This window comes from Hemiscyllium ocellatum, chromosome 16, assembly GCF_020745735.1.
Source record: "Hemiscyllium ocellatum isolate sHemOce1 chromosome 16, sHemOce1.pat.X.cur, whole genome shotgun sequence".
Lineage (NCBI taxonomy): Eukaryota > Metazoa > Chordata > Chondrichthyes > Orectolobiformes > Hemiscylliidae > Hemiscyllium > Hemiscyllium ocellatum.
The window spans coordinates 39499609-39516716 of NC_083416.1; the positions used below are offsets into that span (position 1 = coordinate 39499609).

Below are 17108 nucleotides of genomic sequence, written 5' to 3' on the forward strand. Positions count from 1 at the left end.
CGATAAATAGGATCTGGCGTAGGTGTCCTTGTTATCCAATTGTTCCAGGAAGATGGTGTCTGCTGTGGACTTACTTATTGCAACAGTAGTGGATACGGCAATCTGGAGTTGACATATGCCATTACTAAGCTCTTGAAGCACTTCATAATGATGTCAGAGCCGCCGGGCAGTAGTCATTAAGGCATGTTGCATAATTTTATTTTGGCACCGACAAATTGGAAAATATTCTCAATAATAACATAGAATAATTAACTAACAACTATTTACAACTCCTTCTGCTAACCTTTTTTTTTACTTTCCCTTCTATAGTACTAGTCCGATAAAACCCCTACTTATGGTTTACTGAAAAATTCAAATTTCAAACCAGCCAGTGATCAAATCTTCTCTTTACCTTCATCTGTAGACTTGCTCTCCAGGTGTGTTGATGTTTTTCTCTGTGCAAACTCCTTCTTTAGACAAGTATCTCTCAGAGTTCTGACCAGTAGCCGACATCAGTTGGTCTTTTGGCAGTTTTCACCCACCTGTTCATTTTTTCCCGGTCTTATACTGCCAAAGCATCAGATTGTGTCATTGGCTTTTAATATTGTCAATATACTACATTCAAACTTGACTGGAGTTTGGTATTTTTTTAGGAGGGGATAATTTAAACTGATTGGCCTAATTAAAATTTGTTTTTGTCTCTAGGCAACCAGCTATCCACATGTTACATTGTATCTTATGCAGAAACTGGATACTGTCAGGTAGTTCTGCTGGCTTTTAACTTTTTTAAAAGGTACAATACACCCATAATGATCAGCCATTATTATTTTGAATGGTGGAGCAGGCTTGGAAGGCTGTGTCCTGCTCTTATTTTCTATGTTTATGTTTATGTTTTCCAATTTCTTGGGTCAAATTCCTGGAACTCCCAGTCGAGGTCTGCCAGTATCTTTTGAATTTTAGCAATTCAAAAAGGCAGCCCATCACCACTTTCTCAGGGAAACTCTGGATGGACAATAGATATTGCCCTTATCAGCAATGCCGACATGAATGAGAGTTCCTGCTTAGTTGTTGCATGATTTTTTTGTTTTCATTCCTATGTTCAGTAACCTCAATTGTATTAAACTGCATTTGCAGCTATTTTGCCTACTTAAATACAAAGTCCAACCCACCCTGTAATTTGAGCTGCCATATCCAATACTAGTTGGCATTTGCTTTAATATTATCTTCATATTCAACCAAATCCTCTTAATATCCACAAACTTGGAATGATTTACATTCTTTTGTGCTGAATTTCATGCTTAACATGGAATTACTAGACATGAAATACTAGACTAATGTGAGTGCATGATATGCAGAATCTTTTTTCTCCAAAGTAGCTCAATTGGTCATGTGCTGAAGTGGGCCAGATTTCCCCAATTCAAATTTTAGCAGGAACTACTCAGCTTCCACCTGTCCTGGAAAGTAATGCTGCATTCTAGGGAGAAACAAGGTTAAGCTACTGTTCACCTGCATGCCTAACCCCAACACTGTAGTCTATTTACCCACTCTGCTACTCAGGTCTTGTATCATTCTAATTGTGACTTTTGCAAAATAACTTCCTACAAAATGTGAACATACAAGGTGGGCCAGTTTTTGTGCGTGTGTGTGTGTGTATAAAGACTAAAATTGCTGAAATATTTTGTGTTTGACAGAACTTTAAGTCAAAAAAATATGGCACTAGAAAAGCACAGCAGGAGAATTGACATTTCAAGTATAAGCCCCTCAAATTCGACTCTCCTGCTCCTTGGATGCTGCCTGACCTACTGTGTTTTTCCAGCACCACACATTTTAACCTTGATCTTCAGCATCTGCAATCCTCAGGTTCTCCTAGTCACTGCACTATTTTTGTTGCTTGCACTATAAATGCCCTTCACTTTTCTCAGTCAGGCTTTTAAATCTGTGCGGAGAAAGTGAGGTCTGCAGATGCTGGAGATCAGAGCTGAAAATATGTTGCTGGAAAAGCGCAGCAGGTCAGGCAACATCCAAGGAACAGGAGATTCAACGTTTCGGGCATAAGCCCTTCTTCATTCCTGAAGAAGGGCTTATGCCCAAAACAACAAATCTCCTGTTCCTTGGATGCTGCCTGACCCGCTGCACTTTTCCAGCAACACATTTTCAGCTTTTAAATCTGTGCATCTCCCTCAAGTGAAGAAATTTCATAACTTGTTGCACCCACATTGGCAATAAGTGTCCTGAATATGGAGATCATCTTTCCAGCTAGGGAGATGATTTTGGTTGTGGGAGTGCAGTGCGTGAATCCAGTGAGAAATAGACTAATTGGCCCCACTACCCCTGTAAACAGTCTGTCACTTAAGAATCGGCCATAAGAGTGCTGAGTTGGTTAAATAACAGTTATACTCTAGGGAAAAAAAAAATAGGCCCTCCAGTACTTACCCATTCTCAGGTTCATCCATGCCTTTAATTCCCGTCACCCACCATAATAATCACTCATACCCTCTAGGTCAATCTATGACCCTCCACTCATCTCCAATCCTATATTCTCCTCCACTATTCCCTTAGTGTGTGTACCACTTCATTCCCAATTACCCATTATCCATCAAAGACCTCAGGAATCATTCAAAAAAAAGTTGAGGGCTGTAATTCATACTTACCACATCAAGAAAACCCATTGGGTAAAGCTCATTCGATACCTTTAAATCTGTTCTAATACTTAATTCCTTATTTTTAAAAAAAATCTATATTCATAATCCCACAAAAAATCTCAATTTATTTATTATATAATGGACCCCACTGTGATAATGAAAGGTTGTGGAAGCATTAATACTGTTATAGAAACTGTTGCACTGATTTTTTTCAGCTCAGTCACAGGCTGTCAGTTTTTCAAAATTTAGAGTGAAAAGGATTTAAATAATTTGAAAGCTTGATAGTTCCACATCATTTTTTTTTACAGTTATTTGTATTTGCATTAAACATTATAGTACAGGAGTTATGATTTTTTGGATAAACTGTGGAGTTGCATTTCTTTACAAATATCTAGGCATTTTTCTTCATTTTAGTCACTTGAGAATTTATTTACAACTGCCAAACAATAACCACGTAATCTGGATGTTTAAACTAGAAACCTTGCCATATCAGATGACGTGTGGACTTTTCAGGATCACGAATAGGAAAGGTTTAGAGGGATGTGGGCCAAATACAAGCAAATGGGACTAGTTTAGTTTGGAAAACTTGGTCAGCATAGACAAGTTGGACCGAAGGGACTGTTTCCATACTTATGACTCTGCCTAAAATGTTGTTTCCTTGCCTTCACTACCCAGATAGCAAAAGAGTTTTGTCTCCCAATGATGTGGATGAGCCGGTGTTGGACTGGGGTGTACAAAGTTAAAAATCACACAACAGCAGGTTATAGTCCAACAGGTTTATTTGGAAGTGATAGCTTCTGGAGTGCTGCTCCTTCATCAGCTACTTGGTGATTTTTAACTTTCTCTCTCAATGTTTAACATCAATTGAGATTTAACAAAGAAAGAAAAAAAAATCATTAAAAAAAAGGAATGAAACAGTTTCACAATCCCTCTAATATTTTAATTGTAAGCATGTGTTCAGAAACTGTGAACACTGTTCAAATAAGAATGCTAAGAATAATAAAGTACAATGTGAATCATAACTTGCTTTAATGTCAAATGATTATGATCCTCTCCTGGCAAAGTACAATTTCTTTTTTTTTGAAATACGTAATACGTGACTCAGTTATACTTTGCAGCAAAAGGAGGGTAAATTCAAGTTACAAGACTCACGCAAATAAAGAAAGCATTTTACACCAATACCTAATATATATGGGTTCCATACCTGTGACAACTGGAAATAAGTTTACAAAACAAGAGTGAAATTCGTGATGACCAGATTCTTTGTTGCAGCACCTTCCATTTGCATCAAAACTTAAACATTTTTAAAAAATTAATAGGTTAAATAATGCCAAAATATTGGCCAAACCTGTTGCAGAGAAATTTCAGAATATAATACTATTTGTTCCTTTAACACATAGCGTCCTTATGTGACTTAACAAGTTTCAGAACTTACTGACAATATGACAATCTCATACTGCTGTCACAAATAATTTGAGAACCCTCTTTACATACATCATTTGTGATTTGCTAACCTTTATCAAAAAAAATCCTTGAATGCAAAAGTTACTGAGATTCTATTAAAAGTCTGCTCGAAAATGGTTCTAAGTAGATAAATATTTCTTTGGTTACATTATAACTCTTTGGCAATTGCAGGCTGAATTGTTAAGCCCTGAAGTTATACCTACACAAAACCTTTCACCAACAGTCTCTCGATGTCGCTTTTGTTTTACATACAAGGAAGGAAATGAAACCAAGTTACATTCCCTGCAGCACTTCCTCTAACTAATCAAATTTACTTTGTTACACACGGTACTTTCAAATATTCTTTGAAGTAGTCCAGAAGAGATCTTCAGTTTCTCCTACAAGAAGAATACAAGCCACAAAGAGCTGGTCACAGTGACGGCATAAAGCATGTTTAATATTCAATACTGATGTCAGTGCATTAAGCAGTTCTTAACCTGACTGAGCAATGTAAGTCAAAAAAAAGTATACAAAACACAAGACCTAATTTAAGCTTCAGCCAGATTAGATGCTATATATTTGTAAATAGTGAACATATTCCATACAAATAGTCTTCCTGGCATTTTCTTTCAAAAAAAGTCAAAATACAAGTCCCTTCTCTACAGTAGTCCAAGTACAATATCATTTAACCGATATAATCAATTGTTGGAATTTGTATCTTGTGTAAAACAGTTTGAATGACACCTGTAATTGAGCGATTTTAATATTTTTTTTTCTAGCCACTATTATTGTTGGACAACCAAAAATAGCTGCAGTGCAGCAACAAGCAAAATTCTAAAGTTTACGAATAAAATACTGACTGATTTTGCTATATATACTCCATAAAAATATAAAAGTAGTGAGAAAGGTTGCAAAGTACTTAATAAAATGTGTTGATTGAGTGCAAAATAGTAAAATCAGTGAAAGGGTGAGAGAATATTCTTATGCTGTATGGATGTCCACAATTGCTACCAATACTATTGTTTCCCTTTTGAAAAAAAATTGAAATTATAAGGTTACATGAACAACAGAAAGTCATGCAGCATAATTGTAACCACGTTCAGTATTCAAAAATTGTCTCTCGTTTCATACATTTTTATTATCAGAGTTAGAACTCTTGTAACTTTAGTTCTCTTTGTGATTTCTTTCAAAGTTTGCGATAGTTGTGGAGGTTTTTCTGAGCCAGTTTCTGCTGTGCTCTTTGGTGATCATCAGTGTAGGACTAGACAGTTGAGAAGGCATGGCTCTTGCATAAGGGCTTCTCTTTTTTGGAATAAAATGTTTTGCCTTCCAAGTTAATATGACATACCTGAAACATTAAAGACATTATGTCAAATAGGAATCTTATCCTCCCTATTAATAAGGAACATTCATACATAATTGATACAAAATTAAGTTTTAAATGTTACATTATAGAGTTGGTTTTCATGCAAATATAAAGATTTCTATTTTCTCTCTATTTTGATATCCCAAATGAATGTCACGGAAGTTTTAAGTTTTGTACGTTTTCCAACCAAAGTAACAATACGCGTCTGTACTAAATGGGAGTAATATAATATTGCAAAATAATTGCTAATCCTTATTTTACTGAAAATAATCAGTTTGTTGAAGCTTTTCACCTTGCCCTTATCAAAATAATCTGCAAGAAATGCCAATGAAAAGTCAAAGCCAAAATTATACTATAAAAGAGTGTTCTGACTGGTTGACAAGTATAGTGGAGGTGTTGCCATGGAGAATTCACAAGTTAGATGACGACTTATAATTAACTGTAAAGCTTTTTCTAAATTTAAATCGAGGCAGGTTAACTGATTTGTTAAAATTTGGTCTGAGAACTGAACCAGAGAATGGCTGTCATTTGCTTTACTGGAATAAGACTAATGCACCACAACTCAAGCATGCTGTGAATTCTTAAAGATCAGTTTTCTTTTTTAAAAAATACAAAAACGTTTCCTAATTGTCTTTTAATGTTGTTGAATTCCACGCTAGTTTTTCAGAAATAACCTCCAGAAAATGCTAAGATTTGAACAAAGTAAGTTTAATTTAGGCTCCACATAAAATAAATTAAGTTGCATAATATTTCAGACTCAAATGAAAATTAATGTACAATTTATGATCTTATACTTGCTCAAGAGACAAAGTGTTGGATAAGGCGACATTGTATGGTGTCGTTAGCTCCTATGGCGCTAATTGAAAATGGGATTGAAGTCTACAGCTTTTATAATAGTCATACCAGATGGTGTAAACAAGATGAAGGGTTTGAGAAAAATTGAGCAGGGTGAGTTGAGCAGGCTGCGTTGAGCAGGCTGCTTTAGCTCATATTAGTTTCATGCAGCTAGAAGGAGCACCCCTGCACTTTCAAACTCCAATTCAAAATGTGAATGTAAAAGCTAACTTATATTTCTGATGGCTGCCTCTAGCGCTCACTTTAAGGACAACTAGCGTGAAGCAAACCTAATGAAGGTTGGGTGAAGATTCACCCACTTCACTCCAAACTCAAATGGAATTTCTATTCATTTCAGCCATCTGCCAAAGCCAAGTAACAAAAGACCCTCAATAGCTTGAAAATGGTCTGAAAATCATACAAATTGAACTTGGCCATTATCATTGAATTCCAAATCATTGTTTTACACCAATAAAATGTTTGGAGCAATATTCAGCTTTTACAAATAGGATTTGAATATGTCCTTGAACCAACAAAAAAGAATTTGAATAATTGCAATTTATTCTTTTAAAATATTGCCAGCTAGATAGATTTAAGGAAAGATGTATTTAATTCCTACTTCTTAGTCATCAAATTAAATACAATTTGATGGAAATTTTTGTTATGATTACACTAGAATGAGACTAAATTAGACTAAATTTATTACTTATTTGAACCATTTATGTGTTATGACTAAAATAAAGGAGGATTGGTACCAGACAAAATCCAGACAATACTTCATTCACATCATATTCACCACCAATGTATCTGATCAAGATCTTTGAACTGAACTTAAGGTGCCATTTTCACCCTTTAAATTTAAGCAAAATAGATAACAGGTGCCTCTGGAATCAAATATACATTTGATTGCTCTCCTCTTCTTAGTTTAGGTTAGAAAATATCTGTAAATTTGTTAATTTATTTCAAAATGGGAAAGAAAGATAATACTCACTGCACATACAAAACAGGTATCATGCCAGCTGTACCCTAGAGCTTCAAGAAATCTATCGCCAGCATCGATCTTGAAGTCACAACCATGACATTTAGTACCAAACATTTTCTCATAATCTAATGAGTAGAAAAAATACTTTCAGATTTATTTGTACAATACACTGCAGAATCTTTAATATTATGGTTACATTTTTATCAATGTTAATTTCATAAATCATTGCTTTCAGCTAATGTAGTATCTCTACCACACTTTCAGAAGGATGTCAAGCTTAGAGAGTGCAGAAGAAGCTTACTAGATAGGGACCAGGAATGTTAGCACTCAGGAATGTGGAGCGGCTACAGAAGCAGAGGTTCTCCTCCTGAAATTAGAGATACTTAAGGGATATTTAAAGATTTAACAGGCACATTAAAACAAAGTTTTTGGTACAGTAATTAAAGAGATTTGTATGCACTGACAGGAAAATCAGTGTTTAGAGGACACTAATTAGGGTAATTAACAAGAGAATCAGAGCAGACATGAGGAAGAACTGTATAATGCAAATTAGGGTGTATGCTCCCTGGTTGGAGAAAGATTCAATCAATATTGCTTCAGAAATTTCAGCCCCACAAAGGGTTCATCTAATCATATCCTCTATATCAGTTCAAATTATAAGACCACCCTATACTGTAACCAGCAATTAAAAGTGAGAACTTTAGATTTTTCATTCACTGGCAGATTTATCCCAAAGTTTGCCATTTTGAGAGGATACAAAGCATTATAATAGAATGTTTGATTATTATGAGGTCAGACATAATATCCCATTGAGAAAAACAGGAAGGAAAGCAGAAGAAAACACAAAAAAGCACTATAACAAACTTTATAGGAGTATTTTATACCCTATATACTCTCTAAAGCAAAGTGTAGTTATTTTTTTAAAAAAGCAAAACGTTTTAATGCCAACTTTCATAATTGTTTTCAAAATAAGCATTAAAAACTGCTTTCCTGTTTACAGTACCAAATATCAAGAATGATTGTGAAGGAACAGCTGTTGTCAACATGGACTTTAAGGCATTTGATAATGTAGCTCTTGGCAGATTTCATGGGATTCGTGGTGAGCTGGCTAGATGGATACAAAACTGTCTGAGAAGACAGTAGCCATGGATGGGTGCTTTTCTGAATGGAGATCAGTAAGTCATGGAGTTCCACAGGGATCAGTGCTGGGACCTTTGTTATTTTTAATATATATAAATGATCTGGTGGAAAATGGAGGTGGTATAATTAGCAAGTTTGCATATGATACCAAAATTGGCTGGGTTGCAGATAGTGAGGATTGTCAAGGATACAGGGGGATATAGATAGATTGCAGCTTTGGGTAAAGAAATGGCAGATGGAGTTTAATCCAGACAAATGAGAGGTGATGCATTTTGGAAGATCAAATTCAGGTATGACTTGTACAATAAGTGGCAGAACCCTTAGGAACATTAACATAGAGGGGTCTGGGTGCACACGTTCACAGATCCTTGAAAGTGGCAACACAGGTGGATAAGGTGGTCAAGAAGGCATGTACCACATTTGCCTTCATCAACCAGGGTATCAGATATAAAGGTTGGCAAGTTATGTTACCACTCTCTAAACTTTAGTTAAGCCACATTTGGAATATTGTGTGCAGCTCTTGTCCCCAGACTACCAGAAGGATGTGGATGCTTTGGAGAGGGTGCAGGAAAGGTTTACTAACACATTGCCTGGTCTAGAGGGGTTTAGTGAAGATGAGAGGTTAGATAAACTCAGATTGTTTTCACTGGATAGATGGAGGCAGAGGAGCGACCTGATAGAGGTCCACAAGATTATGAGAGGCACAGATCGGGTGGATAGCCAAAGGCTTTTTCCCAGGGTTAAAAGGTCAACTACAAGAGGGCAAAGGTTCAAGGTGAGAGTGGAAAAGATTAGGGGAGAAATGTGGGGAAAGTCATTCCACAGAGATCTGGTGGGTGCCTGCAGGCATGTCAGCAAAGTTTAAGGTGTATTTTGATAGATACATGAACAAGAGCCGAATAGTGGGTGAGAGGGACTTTGTCGGTTATGAGGACAGTGTGAAACAGGCTAATAGACTTGAACAGGTGATGTTAAGAAGGAGGGTGTGCTGGAAATTTTGGAAAACATGAGGATTCTACGTCCCCTGGGCCAAATGGGATATACCCAATGTTACTATGGGAAGCGAGGGAAGAGATTGCTGTGCTCTCACTGTCCACTGGAGTAGTGCCAGATGATTGGAAGGTGGCAAATGTTATTCCCTTATTCAAGAAAGGGAGTAAGGATAACCCTGGGAATTACAGACCAGTCAGACTTATGTCTGTGGTGGGCAAATTATTGATCAGATAGGCCAATGGGCTGAGAAGCGGCAGATGGAGTTTAATTCAGATAAATGTGAGGTGCTGCATTTTGGGAAAGCAAATCTTAGCAGGACTTATACACTTGTAAGGTCTGAGAGAGTGTTGCTGAACAAAGAGATCTTGGAGGACAGGTTCATAGCTTTTTGAAAGTGGAGTTACAGGTAGATAGGATAGTGAAGGTGGCTTTTGGTATGCTTTCCTTTATTGGTCAGGGAATTGAGGACAGGAGTTGGGAGGTTATATTGCGGCTGTACAGGACATTTATTAGGCCACTGTTGGAATATTGCGTGCAATTCTGGTCACCTTCCTATCGGAAAGATGTTGTGAAACTTGAAAGGGTTCAGAAAAGATTTACAAGGATGTTGCCAGGGTTGGAGGATTTAAGCTATAGGAAGAGGTTGAATAGGCTGGGGCTTTTTTCCCTGGATCATTGGAGGCTGAGGGGTGACCTTATAGAGGTTTATAAAATCATGAGAGGCATGGATAGGGTAAATAGATTCCCTGAGTGGGGGAATCTAGAACTAGAGGGCATCGGTTTAGGGTGAGAGGGGGAAGGTGTAAAAGAGACCAAAGAGGTAATGTTTACATGGAGAGGATGGTACGTGTATGGAATGAGCTGCCAGAGGAAGTGGTGGAGGCTGGTACAATTGCAACGTTTAAAAGGCATCTGGATGGGTATATGAATAGGAAGGGTTTGGAGGTATATGGGCCAGGTACTGGCAGATGGGACTAGATTGGGTTGGGATAACTAATCAACATGGATGAGTTGGACCGAAGGGTCAATTTCGTGTTGCACCTCTCTATGACTAAGTTATATGGTTTATTAGCTTTCATTAGCTGGGGGATGGAGTTTAAAAGCCGCGAGGTTATGCTGCAGCTCTGTAAAGCCCTGGTTAGACCACACTTGGAATATAGAGGAACCTCAATTATCCAAAAATCGGATTATTTGAAGGAGATGGAAACATTACATCAAAGACGTCTTTCCGACAGTGATCGCGTGTTTTGTTTACAGTGAATAAACAGGCACCGTCTCCAAATGACTGACCTCCCGCCCTCTCTCTCTCTCCATACTTTCCCTGGAGTTCTACACAGGCATGTACCCTAACCACTGCCCCCCCCCCAATTCCCCAGATAATCTCTCCAACATTGGGGCAAAGGTGGAATCTGTCAAAAAGTTGCAGTAAAAAGTTGTGTGTGCGTGTGTGTGTGTATATACATGCTTTTTGGAGACTCACCCCACAAATGCAACAGCAGCAGCAGCAGTCTTGTTAGTGTACAGTCCGGCTGCCCCAGAGAAGGGGTGGGCAGGGGACGGTGTTGGACAGGGTTTGGGCAGAGGGCGAGGGGTAGTATTGGACGGGGTTGGGGTCTGGGGCAGTATTGGGGGTGGGGAGAAGTTGCATGGGGTCGGAGCGTAGTGTTGGACGGGATTGGGGCAGGAGGTAATGTTGGATGGGGCAGCGAGGCGTGGGGGGGGGGGGGGGGGGCGGGGGGGTGGTGTTGGGTCCGGGGAGGCGGTGTTCGATGGATTTGGGGGAGGGGTTGAGGGTTGGGGCGGGACCTTGCCACTGTGTGCTGCTGCAATCTACTGAACGAGGAGCAGACTTTAAACACTCTGAGCCCTAGAGGAAAGGCATTTAATCAATTAACCAAATAATCGATTATACGAACGAAATAGTGCCTGCCCATCACATTTAGATAATCGAGGTTTCCCTGTATTGTGTTCAGTTTTGGTCACCTCATTATAGGAAGAATGCGAAAGCTCTAGAGAGGGTGGAGGAGGAGATTTATCAGAATGCTGTCTGGACTGAAACGCAGGTCTTAGGAAGGAAGTTTGAAGGAGCTTGGACTTTTGTAATTGGAGCAAAGAAGGATGAGAAGTGACTTGATAGAGATGTACAAGATGATGAGAGGCATAGATAGAGTGAATAGCCAGAAACCTTATCCCCAGGGCAGAATGGCTATCATGAGGGGGCATAATTTTATGATAATTGGAGGAAGGTTTAGGGGAGATGTCAGAGGCCGGTTCTTTGCAGAGAGAGTGGAATGCACTGCCAGCAATCGTAGTAGAGTCAGATACATTAGAGACATTTAAGCGACACATGGATGATAGTAAAATGAAGGTAATGTAGGTTAGTTTCACCTTAGAGTAGAATAAAACATCAGCACAACATTCAAGGGCTGAGGAGCCTGTGCTGTACTGTGCTGTTCTATGTTCTATGTACTTGCTTGAGACAGTGTAATTGTAATTGCATGTCACTGCTCATGGGTTCTTGTGTGGATGATATAATTAAACAAGTTAGCATAGACAGAAAGGTTGCTCTGAGTGGTTTGGCAAGCTTAAATGCAGATAAATCTCCAGGGCCTGATGAAATGTATTCCAGGTCGTTGAGTGAGGCAATGGAGGAATTAGCAGGGGCGCTGGAAATAATTTTCAATTCCTCTCTGGCCAGAGGAGATGCGACACAAGATTGGAGGACAGCCAATGTGGTTTTGTTATTCAAGACAAAAAGAATAGGAAACTATGAGCTAGTCAGTCCAACTTAAGTGGTGTGGAAATTATTGGAAGCAACTCTGAGGTACAGGATCAATCTGCACTTGGGGAGGCAAAGATTAATCAAGAGTAGTCAGCATGGTTTTATTGAAGGAAGCTCATGTCTGACTGAAAAGGTGACCAGGTGTGTAGATGAGGGCAATGCATTTTGTGTAGTCTACTTGGACTTCAGGAAGGCTTTTATCGTTCCACAAGATTATTGCAAAGATGCACTTATAGAAAACAGTTCAAGCTTCAGGCACAGGTATCACACAATCACAGACGGGCTACAGAAGACTATTTGGCCTGTTGTGTCTGCACTGGCTCTTTGAATACCTAGTGCCTTTACTTCACCTTCTCCCCATTGCCTAGATAATTCAAGAGGTTTTGCTAAAACAGTACAAGGCATTAGTCAGACAACAACTGGAATACTATGAACAGTTTTAGGAAGGATATATTGAAATCAGAGGCAGTCCAGAGAAGGTTCACTTCTCAAAACTTGCTAAGGTTCACTTGGCTGATACCAGGTATGGACAGGCTGTCTTGTAAGTAGATTGGGCTTGTATTCATTGGAGTTTAGAAGAATAAAGTGTGGCGTTACTGAAACATTTTGAGGGGACTTAAATGCAGAAAGGTTGTTCCCCCTTGTGCAAGAGTCCAGGACCAGAGCACCTTATCTCAGAATAAGGGATTACCCATTTAGGATAGAGGACAAGGAATTTCTTCTCTCAGAGGCTGGTGAATTTGCAGAATTCTTTACTGCAGAGGGCTGTCAAGACTGGATCATTATGTATATCCAAGGCTGAGATAGACAGGTTTTTAAGCAGTAAGGGAATCAAAGATTAAGGGCAAGAATAGGCAAGTGGAGTTGAGGATTATCAGAGCAGGTTCAATGGGCTGAATAGTCTACTTTTGTTCCCACATCCATGGCCTTATGGTAATAATCCAATTCCAGCACACACACATTGGAAATCCTCATCGGAAATCTGTAACTGCTGGTTTGTTTAAATTCAAAATCTGCACAAGTGGGCCCTGCTGACATACCCATAGTTACTATCTTTCAAATATAAATATCTTGAGTGAAATGCTATGAGACAGGTCAATATGGCATCATATACAAGTAATTCTCGGAGCTTCAAAAGGCAAAATGTTTACGAATAAAATTGAATTGAAGCATCTCATTTATTTTATGTATTTCATCACAGCACCAATTTACTTAAAGACCGTGCGGGACCTTTCAATAGTTTGCATTGATAAATTCAAAATGTTTGCCCCAGTCTCAATTAAAATGTCTGTTTATAGTTTTAAAAGAAAACACAATTCTCTTAATCTTAAGCCACAGAGATACTGAACAGAGCAGGTAGCAGTGTGTTGTCAGTGCATTTGGTGGGGCTTAACGGAGTGAGATTGTTGGAGGCAAGGTACTCCACGACCCATATGGTTGAACATTGGTGTGTTAGTCATTGGGTTGTTTGACCTGTGTCCAAGTAATCAGGGAAAAAAAGTGATTTTCCTGTCTGTTTAGATGGAGCTGTGTTTTGTTTTAAGTTGATGATTTACCAGGATGTTGTCAGGACTGAAGGGTTTGAGTTATAAGGAGTGTGGGAAGTTGAGGAGTGACCTTAGCGGTAAATCAAATTCAATCCAAATAAGTGCAAGATGTTGCACTTGGGCAAAATAATTGAGGCAAGGGAATGCACGATGAGCAGTAGGAACCTGTGAATTACCAAGGATTAGAGGGACCTTGGTGTGCATGTCCACCAATCTCTTTAGGTAGCAGGACAGGCAGATAAAGTAGTTACGAAGGCATATGGAATCATTAATTTAGAAATGCCCGTATTAGCTGAGGCAGAGCTTAAGAGCAGGGAAGTTATGCTGGAATTGAGAAAATGAAGCTGGAACCCACATTATCAGAATGATGTGATAGCACTGGACAGGACACAGAGGAAATTTACCAGGATGTTGCCTTAGCTGGAGAGTTTTAGTTCTGATGAGACATTGGATAAACTGGGCTTGTTTTCATTGGAGAGGAGATTGTAGAGAGTGGGGTGAACAAGGTGAAGCTGTATAAAATTGAAAGGCATAGACAGAATAGAAAGAAGCAACCTTTCTCCTTGGAGGACGGATCAATGACTAGGGACATAGATTTAAGCTAAAGGTGCAGGAGGGCATGCGTGAAGAAAATAAAATCAGAAATGGTTCGGTAAAGATTGACAAGGATGTTGTCAGGGTTGGAGTATTTGAGCTATAGGGAGACACTGAATAGGCTTGCTATTTTCCCCTAAAGCACCGAAGGCTGACGGGTGACCTTTTTGAAGTTTATAAAATCAGGAAAGGCATGGATAAGGTGAATAGCAAGGTCTTTTCCCCAGGATAGGGGAGTCCAAAACTAGAGGGCACGGGTTTAAAGTGAGAGGGAAAAGTTTTACAAAGGACCTAAGGGGCAATGTGTTCACAGAGAGGGGCACATGTATAGAATGAACTGCCAGAGGAGTGATGGAGGCTGGTATAATTGCAATATTACAAAGCACCTGGATGGTTACATGATTAGGAATGGTTGAAAGGGATATGGCTGAATGCTGGAAAGTGGGACTAGATTTGTTGTGGTTCTGTTCGCCGAGCTGGGAATTGGTGTTGCAGACGTTTCGTCTCCTGTCTAGGTGACATCCTCAGTGCTTGGGAGCCTCCTGTGAAGCGCTTCTGTGATGTTTCCTCCAGCATTTATAGTGGTTTGTCTCTGCCGCTTCCGGTTGTCAGTTCCAGCTGTCCACTGCAGGAAACATCACAGAAGCGCTTCACAGGAGGCTCCCAAGCACTGAGGATGTCACCTAGATGAGGAATGAAACGTCTGCAACACAAATTCCCAGCTCAGCGAACAGAACCACAATAACGAGCACCCGAACTACAAATCTTCTCACAAACTTTGGGACTAGATTTATTTAGGATATCTGGCTGGCATGGACGAGTTGGACTGAAGGGTCTATTTCCCTGCTGGACATTTCTATGACTCTAAGACGGTGGTGGGAATCTGGAACTCATTGTCTGTAAGAGTCAGCAGCACTCTTAATACTTAAGAATTTGGATGTCCACATGTAATGCCAAGGCATTCAGAGCAAAGGGCCTTGTACTGGAAAAAGGGATTAGAATAATTAGGTGCTTGTTTTCACCCTCCACCAACATGTGCTGGAAGGTCTTTTCCTGGGTTGTCAACCTCTATAACTATCATTTCTACACAGTTTACTACTGTATGAAACCCTGATATTTTAACTTTACAAATATGTAAACGTGTTTGCATACATTAATTAGCACAAAGTGGTGTGTAAATAAATGTACTAAAACATTAACTTGACTTTTGTGTAAAATTTTAACCCAGATGGAAGCATTGGCCTACTGAAGTATTCTAAAATTTCTTTTCCTTACCTCTCTCACAGTAGGGTTGGCCTTCCTCCATGTAAAAGGCTTTGTTGCGGATGGGGTTTTTACATGCAGTGCAGTTAAAGCACTTAACATGCCATGTCTGCTTCAAAGCATGCATAATTTCCTATTAGCAGAAAATGCAATTTCAATAAAAGAGAAAATTCAAATCTAGACAGTGTGAAAATCTATTTATTTTTCTTTTTCAGCTGACCTACCCATTAAGTTGATTTCAAGTAATGTACTAAATATATGTGTTTAGAAATGGCTGCAACAAAATCTAGCTATGTAGCCCAAAATCCATTACCCATGTGTCTCTTGCAGAAATTTGGGATGTTTTAGGGTAAGCCAAGTTTAAGTATTGCCTTTTTCGCTGATGATTCTCATCCTGCGAATGAATAAACTGTGAATACTACTATTAGATCATCGTGGGAATTCGTATCATAGCTAATAGTTACATTTTGGCATTTTCATGCTGAAAAGGTGAAGGCTGATGAACGAAGCCTTCTCTTTCATTTTAGACATTAAGTTCCCCTGAGATAGATTAAGCTGTGCATAACAAAACTACAGTTCCTCACTCCCTATACACATTTGCCCAAAGACATGTTTTTCCACAGAAAACCTTCTTGCTTCTATCTTCCTAATTAAAATTGGTCGAGATTCCTCAGTTTTCCACATAGGGCTTTTTAAAACCATATACAAGGCACACCAATTAGTAAAGGATCAATGTCTCAGATGTTTTAGGGAATTCACCAGATTAGAAAGACCTTCAATTGCAGCATTTACATTGCTGACAAGATAACATTTACTGCAACAGATAAAAATCAATGACACTTCAAACCTATAGTTCAACATTAATTACAACATTCATTGTTATTCTTTTAAGACTGATAATTGCCAGGCAAATGTACACTTACATTCTGCACTGTGTTTCAACATTCTAACAAGAAAATGAACAAACATGATAATAGACTGATTCATGGTTGATCTGTTTAGATTTCCACAAATGTAAGGAAGAGCTCCTCCTGCATATTTTAAGAGGCTCTCTTTTGATTTACAAGTTGGCTTTCTTTATACAAACCAGTTCTGCATTTAAAATTACAAGCATATAATATTACTTACACCTACAATCTTCTGTTTGCACTTGGCACAATTGGGGGCATGCTTATTTTCATAACATTTTCCACAGAACACAGAGCCCTTTTCCTCAAAGAATCCTCCCTCAGTCAAGGTCATTTTGCATTGATTGCAAGTAAACTCTTCAGGGTGCCAAGAACGGCCCAAAGCTACAAGATAACGACCTCTAAATAAAGAAAAAGCAAAGCCAAACATAAGACTAAGTTCATCTTAATTTTCCTAACTAATGAAGTTTAATGACAATAATATTTCTTCATTATAGTGCAAATATATGACTTTTACAAAACAGATCTTTTGCTTCAGACATTAAGTAGCTTTGTTCATATAAACCTATTATTAAGCCATTTGTATACATTTGCATAGTTGTACTACTGAAGATAATTTTGTAAGTCACACATTT

The 17108-nt window shown here is 38.7% G+C and overlaps 1 protein-coding gene across 4 annotated transcripts in view; it reads right to left on the minus strand.

Moving 5' to 3' along the window:
• Nucleotides 1-3382: 3382 nt before the first annotated feature.
• pdlim7 (PDZ and LIM domain 7) overlaps nucleotides 3383-17108 on the minus strand; it is a 143571-nt gene continuing 129845 nt past the window's right edge. For all 4 annotated transcript variants that reach the window (XM_060837144.1, XM_060837141.1, XM_060837143.1 and 1 more), the window contains 4 exons: nucleotides 16694-16874; nucleotides 15578-15698; nucleotides 7256-7371; nucleotides 3383-5412 (listed from right to left, as the gene is read on the minus strand). In XM_060837144.1, the coding sequence (XP_060693127.1) occupies nucleotides 5326-5412; nucleotides 7256-7371; nucleotides 15578-15698; nucleotides 16694-16874 (505 nt within the window). In that variant the 3' untranslated portion in view covers nucleotides 3383-5325. The remainder of the gene's footprint in view (nucleotides 5413-7255; nucleotides 7372-15577; nucleotides 15699-16693; nucleotides 16875-17108) is intronic.